Raw genomic sequence first — 12,004 nt, 5'->3', positions numbered from 1 at the left:
ATATTCATGATTGAAAGTATGATTCAAGTTAATCAGTAATGTGACTATACACAACTGATTTCTTTAAAATATTCAAACAGTGTATAAGTTAAAAGCATAAAATGCAATTTTCTGTGAAAGTAAATCACAAAAAAACTTTACACTTTTATAGGTAAAAATGATCAGAGTCTACACTATGAATTTTTTGTCTGTTTATATAATTCTTATTAGCAGTCTATGACAGAGAGCACTCACCTCTCGTGAGCACCTGGTTGCAAACCTGCAAACCCCTATCAATTGTTGCTTTTGTGAGGCAGGTTTTCAGTGGCTCATCTGTGACTTTGTGACCGTATATTTTTAATGGAAATATGTTTTGAATATGCATACCTTGAACATGTTTTATACAAATTAGGGCATGCAACTTATCGTTGGAGAGCCCGTAATCACCTGAATGTGTATAATCTATTTGTGTGTATGTATCCTTCAGGTACGTGAAGTTACGATTATGTAGTATAATTCTATTTACATATCTAAATGTGCTAATCAAGGCCATTAGAGGTACTAAAGGAACTTAGTAGCCTGGTGCTCAAGACAATGATCTGTGAATAGTGTGGTTTATTCCTGCAAATCTGGTCTATGGTTGGTCTTACAAAGATATGTGACCATGCCACCAGGTGCTGGAATCCATCTTGAATTTTGTACTTTTCCACATGAGGTGGGAAATTGAACAAACGCTTCCTGCCCCCAGGGAAATTTTATATAAGGAATGAGAAGCAAACTATTATGTTTTCAGCTGGTTTTACAGACCACTCCCTACCCCAAGAGTACATGAAAAGATTTGAAAACAAAAGAACGCTAATGCCAGGGATAGAGAGGGACCAATGACAGAAAGAAAAGCTCTGGTCTGGAAAAGATTTCTCCTGAAATAAGAATTAGGGTGAGAAATTATTATTTGTAACTTCTCTTAATATATTATGCTTAGCTGGGGTGTTTTGTTTTATTTTAGCTTAGAAAATTATTTTGATCTGTATGTTATCACTTGCAACCACTTCAATCCTACTTTTTATATTTAACAAAATCACTTTTGTTTATTATTAAATCTTGTGTAAATAATGATTACCTGAAGGAAACAACAGCTGTACTTATCTATCTTTCACTAATAAAGGGCACAAACTTTCTGAATTTGTTCTGTGCAAAGCTTTTATGCAGGGTAAGCTGGATTTATCTGGGATGTGGTCCCATTGGGGCTGTGGACGGGGGTGCTGTGTCAAGTGCCTGTGACGGAGCCTTCCCAGAACTGAACTGTTCTCAATGTTTGTGATGTTCTGTTGTGAGCTGTAACCCCAACTTAATGCCTTTGTTGGGGGAGACCAGTGCTTTGGGCTCAGCAGGATATGGTGGTGGGGAACCCTAGAAGGCAGGAAGGCAGGCTCAGAGGTATGATCAACCCATCAGGCAACAGTCTCAAGGTGATCTTTGTGACCCAGCCAGTCACAATTTTCCCCTCTCCATCCCTGCCATTCTAGGAGGTCCAACAGAGCCTGTCTTTGTGCTTTTGTTCAAATTTTTAGTCCCCTGTCTGAGTTCAGTCCTCATCTCCTTCTGAGCTAGTTTCAGGTCCATGCCTGCTGTGCTATAGAAGCCTAGGGCTTTCTCCATGAATACTCTTTCTCCTTATTACCCCAAAGCTTCAGCTAGAAACAGACCTGCTCAGACGCTGCACCTCCCTATAACTGAACTTGCTGAGTTCTGATTGGCTGCTTCTATGCAGTCTTTCTAGGAAGCCCTGGAGGACCTACCTTTACTGATTTTTTTCTAGGGTAGGATGTCATAGAAACATGGCATCTTCTGCAGAGGACCTCAAAGGGCCCAGTAAAAATCTGTCACAGAGACTCCATGCATAATGGCACTTAAAGCAAAGTCTTACTGTATAACAGCTCCAGTTATACATTAAAATATACATGAAGATGCCACTTTAATTGGAAAAAAAATTCATTAAAGAAAACTAATTTCACTTCAAATCACAAACAGGTACTTTATGAAAAAATTACTGGATACCAACAATTATTATAATAATATATTCCTAGTTGGCAAAGAAAGGTAATAATCTTTTATAATTATAGAAAATTACAATGGATTTAAAAGTTAAGGGGCTTCACTTTCCCCTCCATACAAAGAGATAATTACTCACCTTGTAATTATTTTTTCTCTGACGAGCACATCCATGCAGGATTCTTATTCTTGGGCCCTGTACAAGAAAGTGGGAACTTCCTACATTCTTAGCATTCTGGAGCCTCCCTTACAGCAGTGAAAATGGAGGTCTTAGCCCATGTTTCCTGTATACTTCAATTGTCAACTCAGGACAAGTTGGGAATTCAGTAAATTATCTTTTCACTTACTGGCTGTCACCCCACTGGTGTCTCTGATCAGCCAAGGAAGCTGAACCCTGAAGCATTAAAACATGAAGCATTGATGCTTGCCTCAACTGTCCTATGGATAAGACCCAAAAGATTACCATGGGCTTGGTATGGGGTGGCAGCAAGTGTCACTCCACACCTGCACTCATACTCATTTTGCATCTTGCCTTTTGGCAGGGCCATCCATAGAGCAGTATGGGGCCTGGGACAACTCTCCTGTTGAAGTCCCTGCCCTGCCCCCCATCTGCTCTGCCCTGCCCTAGCACGCTTTCCTAACCCTCTTCACTCAGCTTCTCTGTGGCAGCAGGAACCCTTGTTCCACAGGTGGAGCAGGGGCAGGGCAGGGTGGAGCCTGCAGCGGGGTTTTTTTCCCAGGCTCCACACTATCCTAAGGAGGGCCCTGCCAAACAGCAAGACACAAAATTAGTGGTATAATTCTCCAATGGCTAGGGCCCTACCAAATTCAAGACCATGAAAATGTGTCATGGACTGTGAAATCTGACCTCCCTAAGTATTGCTACCCTTACTTCTGAGCGGCCTGCAGAGCTGGACAGCCAGAGAGCAACGGCTATTGGCCAGATGCCCAGCTCTGAAGGCAGCATCCCTCTAGCAGCAGAACAGAAGTAAAGGTGGCTATGCCATCCTATGCCATCCTTACATTTGCTCTGCTGCTTGCACAGGCTCTGCCTTCAGAGATGGACTCCCAGCCAGCAGCCACCACTCTCCAACTGGCCAGATCTTAATGCAGTGCCACCAGCAACACCAATGCAGAAGTAAGAGTAGCAGTACTGCAGCCTCCCTTCCCTCCTGCTGCTCTCCACCTCCCCGTAACTTTGCAACACCCCCCACTTTTTTTTTTGTCTCGACCCCTACAGTTACAACAGTGAAATTTCAGATTTAAATAACTGAAATAATGGAATTATTATTGTTAAAATCCTTTTACTGTGAAACTGACTAAAATGGGCTGAATTTGGTAGTTCCATATATATGGTAAATCTTCTTTTACTTTCTTTGCATTTGAATATCCCTAAGTAGAGATCTGCAAGTTCTAAAGCTTCTACCCAGGCAATTTCAGTGAACTCCTCTGCATGTAATAATGACACATGGGACATTGAATAATGTTATCTCTATGAAAGAATTGTAGTTAATTTATTTCAGCAGGTCAACGACTCTCAGGTTGAGTCCATTGAGCACACTGAGTAGAGAGTTAAACTCTACTGAGTCAAATGTTGTTGTTTTTTCTCTTTTTTTGTGTGTGAAGAATACCAAAAGAGCAGCTCTGTATAAGCTTGAAAGTGTTTCTCTCTCACCAACAGAAGTCTGTCCAATAAAAGAAATTACCTCACCCACCTTCTGTCTCTTATACACCACAGCACATATCAAAACCCCTTTATTTTGGGGTACATACTGAAAAGGGTTTGGTTTCTGCTGTATGAATGAGAATCCTGAGCAGAGTGGCATTCACCTCCCTTGAAATCAAGTATCAAGGCACAAGTCACAAGGTTTCTAAGCAGAGGAACTTTTCCCTTTCCTCCCTGTGGAGAGGACTTAAGAGCTAGGATACCCAGGAGAACAGGGTGTTCATTTCAGTCTCTTTAAACTTCTGTAAAGCCTGCAGCTCAAAACAAGCTGTCTCATGAGTAAGACAAGTCTTTAGGTTTTTCTCTGCAGCTACAGGGAGGAAACTACAGCCACCCATACCTGGTGGGAGTCACTATTAAGATAATAGATCTCATTACTGTATTAACTACATCAAATGCTGCCCAAACCTGATGACAGGACACATCAACACTCTCGTGCACTTACCTTTTAAGGTACTGTAGAAAGGATTTGACCAGGACAATCACCTAATCTGAAAGATCAACCTGTACTTTGGCTATAACTCAAGTGATTGTCACCAGCCTTTGCCCAAATGTATCCCATCACTGAAGCACACGGTTCTGGAGTGTGATACCATTATGTTCGGCCTTCATTTTCTTTGACTCTGGCCATCTATACCACTAAATTCTTATTGGTGAAGGTGAGCAACCATAATCAAGGAGCTTCAGGGAGGAGCCAAGTTAGTCTGTACAGGATAAACTTAAAAAACAACAAATGGTCTGATAGCACTTTATAGACTAACAAAACATGCAGATGGTATCATGAGCTTTTGTGGGCACAGCCCACTTCTTCAGACCGGTCATCTGAAGAAGTGGGCTGTGCCCACGAAAGCTCATGATACCATCTACATGTTCCATAATCAAGGAGACACTATTACTACGTACCCTCCTTGAAACAGGGCCAACTGAGACAGAGGTATGTAACACTTTCTTCAGCAGCTTGTGCCGGGGCATGGTAGCCCTACTGGGATGGGAATTCCAGTAATCGAATTAGAGAAATGACTAAGTAATCAAATTAGACAAACAATTCCAGTAATCAAATTAGACAAACAACACTGAAACAAAAATCAATGAGGTTATCTAGCTACAAGGCAAATTAAAAGTACTGGACCTGATTGGCAGATGGGAAGGGGCATACCAGAAGAAAATACCCCCAAACTGGCAAGAATTGTAAGGACTGAAGTGTCACAACAGCAAGGTAGAGTCACAGCTCCTACAGTAAACTCCTTCTCTTGCTGCAGACAAGAGAAAAATGTAACAGCTTCCAAAAGCAGCATTTAGACTGCTATATGGTGTAACTAGCTGTATGACATAGCACATATAGCTTAGGCCCCAACCCACTATACCTGCCCTTGGGATCAAAAACCATTAGACCTAGGGAATAAAATGCTATGAGTGAGAATCCTGCACAAATATTCTCTTGAGTAGTTTAGATCAGCTTCCCATGGTCGCACCTCTTCCAACCATTAGTGACCCACAAGAAAAACTAAACACACAACAATAATTTTTAAATTGCTGGTAAGCCTCTTTCAATTATGCTTCTCATCACAATGAAAAATGCTTCATTAATTTCAGGTGATATAACTAGCATAATGTATATTTACTGTCATTGTACATTACATATAGTTTGCCACACACCTTCAGTATATACAGAAATCATAAGACATAAATAAAAACAGTAACATTAGGAAAATCATTGCTTGACAAATAAAAAACAACTAAAACCAAATTAATTAGTGAAATACTATCATTCAAAGATGGTATAAGGCTGTATGGTCCAATATTTTTTCACACACAATATTATGGTAGACAGCATTCACTTAATTTTAAACATTATCCAACTCAATGGCTATAAAAATATGATTTAATGCTCTAACTCACCAACAATCTCACTTGGCTCCTTGTTGTAAAGCTTTTTGTTCCAGAAAAGTAGTCTGAGGAAAGGAAAGGAGACCAGAAGAACAAGACAAATTCCAACAAACATATGTCCAGTAAATGCTGCAAAATCCAGACCCTAGGAGTAAAAAATGCAATTATAAATTCCAGTTCAGTTACCCTACATTACCTGCAAAAAAAAAAAAAACCATATTTGTCATTATGTACTTAACAATTCAGTGATTATATACACATATCAAAAAGCAGGCAATAGTACATTTCCAAGCATAGAATATTTTGTGCTTCCCCACGCTTAGGGAAACTATTATTATAAAAGTTTCATATCTACCAAACCAACCAAAAATATTCCATTACATTTCAGTGTATCAGAATAGCTCCTTTATATTTATACACTAATAACCAGTTCCTGCTTCTACTAATACAATAAGACTTTTTGCATCAATTTCACTTCAACCTAAATTTGTCCCAAAATCTACAATATACTATTACAGCAAAAGTGTTACCTAGCAAAGAGAACATGTTTTGCAATATTTTATCTCCAATTTAAGTCTTTGTTTGAGTTTCTTTACTTATTGTATGATGGAGGCCTTGACTTAATGGGCTCATTGAAGGATCAAGTGGAAGGGGACTATATTATATAATGTCATATTCAATATTTGGCGTGGGATTTTCCAAAGTACTTAGTGTTGGTCTAGCTCTGTTCCCATTCAAGTTGAAGGTAAAACTCTATTCACTTAAATGGCAGAAGAATTGAGCCAATTGCAGAGTGCTTTTGAAAATCTCACACATTATTTCTTACCAAAAAAAATCAAGATTTGTCCCCTATTTTCAGCCAGTGTTTCTTTATATTAAATTGTTTTAATTTTATTAAAAGTTCCTAATAACAAAGAATTTCCACTCTAGATATAAGAGTTATACTGATAGCAAGGTTTCCTGCAGTATCCAGACAACAGGGAATCCCCATAGAGCCAGATTTGTGAGGAAGTTGTTAATAATTAATGTATATTATTATTATTATTAGCAGCAGCACTGGACTAGCATAAAATAAATCTGGGTTCAATTCACATCTCTCCCACAGACTCCCCATGTGACTTTGAGAAGTTATTTAATCTTTCTGTGCCCCAGCCTCAGCTAAAGGACTTTGGTGCAGTTTTATGCAAATAACACATAGTAATAATGTTTCCAAGCAGAATCATGGCCTGTTTGCATCCTGAATTTTAAGACAGCTTGCTTGCCACCTGAACACACACTGTTCCACTGCACTATATTCCCTATAGGAAGCATCTATGCGGAAAGTTTCTCAGTTCAAGCATATGTGATGCGGAAATATCCCGAACAAATGAGACAGAAAGGCTGCTTCTCATTTGCTATCATGGGACAAGATTAGGGGTCACTCTATACCAAGTCCAAATACTGTAGATGACAGGGGCAGTGTATCTCTTTCTCTCTCTCTCATTCTTTCTCTCTCTCTAACACACACACACACACACACACACACACACACACACACACACACACACACACACACACCTTTCATGAAAATGTAGTGACTCTTCAGATCCTGGTACATGACCTATAGAGAATGCACAAAATAAAATGAAATCCTAAAGATATGCAGCATAGAATCATTAGGGTTCACATGCACAAATTAGGCCTTCCAGACGTACTCCTTCAATCTTTTCTGGATAGACTGCCTAAGTCCGTGGTCACCAACCAGTAGATCAGGATCTAATGGTCGTTCTTGAAGCCTCTGACAGGGGATCCTGACTGGTTTGGCCAAGAGGCTATCAAGCGCCAGCACTTCAGCTGCCCCTCTCCCCATTGCTGTGCACCTCCTGCCCTTTGCCTTGGAGCTGCCTCCCTCCACCCTCAAGAACCTCCTGCTTGCTGTGAAGGGCAGGGGAGGAAGAGGAGTGGCACTGATGTCAAGGTGCTCCCTCTCCCACTCTATATCCTATCTTCACAGGGCAGGGCAGGGGATACAACAGGACTTGGGATGGGGGGAGTTTGCTGGCTGCTTTCAGAAGTGGTGCAGGGCCAGGACAAGGGTGAGCCTGCCTTCACCTCACTGCACCATCACCCAGGAGCCACCTGAGGTTAGCAGTGCCCAGTCAGAGCCTACATCCTGAAACCCTACCCCAGTCATGAACCCCTCCCGCACTCCAAGCCCTTGCACCAGCCCCAAGCACCCCACAGCCAAACACCCTCCCAGAGCCTGCACCTAGAACCCCCTCCAGCAACCCAACCTGCCCCAAGCTCAGCTCAGAGCCCATCTCACACTCCAGATCCCTTAATCCAAGACCAGAGCCTGCACCCCAACCCTCTGCCTCAGCCTGGTGAAAGGGACAGAGAATGGGGGAGGGATGGAGGATGGAGTGAGCAGGGGCAGAGCCTCGGAGAAGGGGCACAAAGGTGGTGGGGTCAGGGTATCTGGGTTTTAGGTAGATCTTGAATTGCACTTAAATTCAAAAAGTGATCTCGTGCTTAAAAAGTTTGGAGACCACTGGCCTACGTCAACCCTGTAAATGATCATAAAGAATGGTCTGAATACTTACCAGGCCTTAAATTAAGATCCAAAGCTAAAGGAGAGAACATTAGGAGAGAATTAATCTGCAAACTTTTAGGAGGCCTACCAAGATCCATGTGAGCAAACAAAGATCTCCAAAACTTACAGGGCTAGATTTTTAAATATCTACCCACAAAAACAAACATGCTGTCCTGCGTATATTTACATAATTATGGACATTTTGCAAGAAAATGGGCCTAACTACCCAAATGTTTGCATAAGGGCCTCTTTCTTTAAAGATTCAGATCACAAAACAAGACAGAAACCCCCTGCCACAAGAACCATGATTCAAGAGAAATGAAGAAGTAGTAATTGTTTCCACATTAGAAGGTTTGCAGGATTCCTCTATAATCTGAAGAGATACAGGAATATGACTGGTATTGAATTGTAAGAACTCTGAGGCTCCACAAACCAAAAATCCTCAATCCCAAGAAAATAAAATGCTTGGGACACTGTTGAATGAGGGATAAGGCAAGTGGAGATTATCAGAATGTACCTAACCGAGAGCTACTGTAATCAATCCAATTCTTTCAGTTTTCATCTGACTCTCAGAATGTGATGCACTTGAGACTTTTCATAGTGATAACAGCAATTTATCTATCTCAGTGCAAAGAAAGACATCACCGAGGTGTATCCTGTTGATAGTAGTTCTTGATACAGATAATCCAAGTTCCTTTAAATCTGATTATTTGCTATTTTTTAAATGAAAAGAAGAAAAGAGAACCTAAAAAGCACAGAAAACCCCTTTATTTCTGATGATTGGATTAGACCAAAGTCATGTGCTATGGGAATCTGGGAAAGAAAAAAATGTGGTACTTCAGAAACTAGCCCTTAAACTTTGATTTACAAAGTTTCTTACATCTCTAGATCTTGGATGTCTGCACCAGTGCTGAAAAGTTTTCTTATCAATAGTAACAATGCAGAAACTTCTCACAAGAAAAACACAGTACAAGAAATATCTTTATATGAAACTCTCAAAATTAATTTCCTATGTGAAAAAGTATAGCAATCAGGAAAAAAATAAAATGCTGAAGTTGATAAGCAGCTCTCAAGTTTGATTGACAGCTAAAATAAATTGAATTGAGATGGAGCTGTGCATACATATCCTTATTTTGAAGGGATAGTGTCAGTTTATACTCTTTGAAATTCAAGACTAGGCACAAGAGTTGACACACAAAAGTCTCAGGAGGAAGGATTTGTGGACAAAATCAGCAGAGGGAAATGATTTGCTTTTTCTTGGTATTCCATCACAGCAGCTACTCAAATAGCACAGAGTGTTTCAGAAACTGGGCTAAAATTCAGTGTTTTGTTGAGCTCCAAAATTTTCTTCCATCAACCCTGCTTATTCTTTTGAGAAGAGTTGCAGGAAGTTCGGCAACTTCCTCTCCTGCCTTTTCGTATATTGCCTCTGCTAGTGATTGCCTGGTACAACTACAACATCATTTAATACTGACAGAATCTTCCTGGAGAAGAAGGCAATTCAATACTCTCCCCACTCACTGACTAGTATACTTATGCTCCAATCTCCTTTTGACTCTATGAACAGTTTTTAGGACCAGGTGTCGATCAGCCATGCCATGTAATATCAGAAAAAACAAGCAAGATCAAACTTAGTAATAGTTGCTCAGCAGTCAACTAACATTCTCTGAATATCATAGGAAGGAGACCACTGCCTCATACAAGTAGAAGGAAGATGGGTGGAGGGAAACTGCAGACAACAAAACTCTATGTTAGGGTATAACCTAAAAACATCCCAATGGCTGAAAGAAAAGGGCTCCCTGATACCTAATAGATAATTTCATATGACCTAATCAGTTTAGTGAATTAATTAAAGTCATAAACTATACTGATGTGTGTCCTGTAAGGCATCATTTAAAAAAGTAATAACACATTGATCATTAATATTCTTGTGTGTTGTATGTATGGTAAAAGATCATGGGACCATATGTATCTGAGGGAAATATGAGACTAATATGTGTTTACCAGACAAGACTGGGGAGAGAGTAAACAGGTTCTGAGAAAAGATTAATTGACTCTTCAAGCCAGGTGTCATCCGAGTCAATAGACAATCACATGTCAAGAGACCATTCACTTGCTTTTGAGGGGAAAGGAACAGATCAATTTGCATAATAGCAAACACAAGTGGAGGAAGAAAGCAATACAGGGCTTCCTTCACCACCAGACTCCCACTTTTCTCCCTCGCAACTTGAATGGACTTTATTTTGTGGGGTAACTTTCAAAAGAATCTGTTGAAAAGGTTCACTGGACTATAAGAGAGAGGGACAAAAATCCCAAATTATCTTTCAGCTAAGATGACAAAAGAACCTTGTGGAGAGATCCTGACCAGAGGGATGGTCAGTCATCTTGCTGGAATATGTGTGCGCTGAGAAACTTACCCAATATTTAAATAATAATGTGTTACAGTTACAGCATTAGAAAATATTTTTCACATTTGTTTGTAACCATTTCACTTAAAACCTATGTTGTTATAATTAAATTTACTTATTTTACTTTTATTCTAAAACAACCCAGTGCTGCGTATGATTTGAACTGCTTTTTTACTTCAGTTACACTGATACACTGAGCTTTTTTATTCCTAAATGTTCCAGGAAAGGGCTGGACATTGCAGAGCACAGAGTTTTAAGAAAAATTGGGACTGGGGGCATATTGTGATCATTTCACAAGGCGTAATCATAGCTAATGAAAACCAGTGAGTGACTGTGTTGCTACAGAAGACAAACTGCTGATGTCAGAGGAGAGTTGCATCACATACAGTGAGTGCATACTTGTTGCAAGTAACCTAGGCTATCTGAGGGGAGCTGCAACAACAGAGTTTTTGAAACACTCAGGATTACAGGCAAATGTAAAATCCCTCATTCATCTAGATTTCACCTCCAAACATAACATATGGGTAATGTGTTTGTAACTGCCACCGGGCACACTGAACCTGGTACTTCTAGAGCTTAGTGAAGGAGCCTCTACTAGTTGAGCCACAGATGCTCCTGCAGCAAGCGCCAGAGGTCCCAGGTTCAAATCTGCCCCAGGGCTGTAACGAGTGTGGGCTTGTCTGGGATCTCAGTTGGGTGTCTGATGCTTGGGGTGTGCTTCCTCAGCTAGAGGAAGTATGTAACCCACGCACCTAGGTTATATCTAGACTACATCCCTTTTCTCAAAAAAGGGATGTAAATTAGAGACTTCAAAACTGAAAATGAAGCCAGGATTTAAATTTCCCGCACTTCATTTGCAGAATGGCAGCCACAGTTTTTTTGAAATGGGGCTTTTCGATAGAAAAATGGCAGTTTAGACAGGGATCTTTTGAAAATAAAACCCTTTTCGAAGGATCCTGTAAGCCTCAGGAGTACAGGATCTTTCGAAAAAGGGTTTTATTTTCAAAAGATCCCCATCTAAACTGCCGTTTTTCTATTGAAAAGCCCTGTTTCGAAAAAAACCCACGGCCGCCATTATGCAAATGAAGCATGGGAAATTTAAATCCTGGCTTCATTTGCTATTTCAAAGTGTCTAATTTACATCCCTTTTTCGAGAAACGGAATGTAGTCTAGACATATCCCTAGGGTAGTTCATTGTCCCATGTAGTGGCACTTAGACCACTTACAGCAAGAGATAAGCACAAGTGAGCTCTGCAGCCCAAGCTGAGAAGCAGCTGACTTTATAGCTCAAGCTGTAGAGGCTACTATACTAAGCTCCAGAGATCCCAGGTTCAAATCCACCTCATAGTTGTTACATATTGTTGCACTGCCACCGGAGCA

The 12,004-nt window shown here is 40.5% G+C and overlaps 1 protein-coding gene across 1 annotated transcript in view; it reads right to left on the bottom strand.

Annotated features, from left to right (window-relative positions):
* OCA2 (OCA2 melanosomal transmembrane protein) overlaps window positions 1-12,004 on the bottom strand; it is a 367,587-nt gene that overhangs the window by 172,008 nt on the left and 183,575 nt on the right. Inside the window, exon 15 of the mRNA XM_006116097.5 lies at window positions 5,657-5,789. Within this exon, the coding sequence (XP_006116159.1) occupies window positions 5,657-5,789 (133 nt within the window). The remainder of the gene's footprint in view (window positions 1-5,656; window positions 5,790-12,004) is intronic.

Source organism: Pelodiscus sinensis, chromosome 1 (genome assembly GCF_052426305.1).
Source record: "Pelodiscus sinensis isolate ZL-2025 chromosome 1, ASM5242630v1, whole genome shotgun sequence".
In the NCBI taxonomy this organism is placed as follows: Eukaryota; Metazoa; Chordata; order Testudines; family Trionychidae; genus Pelodiscus; species Pelodiscus sinensis.
The sequence above is the reverse complement of the archived record's forward strand: the minus strand, read 5'-3'. Positions and strand labels throughout refer to the sequence as shown.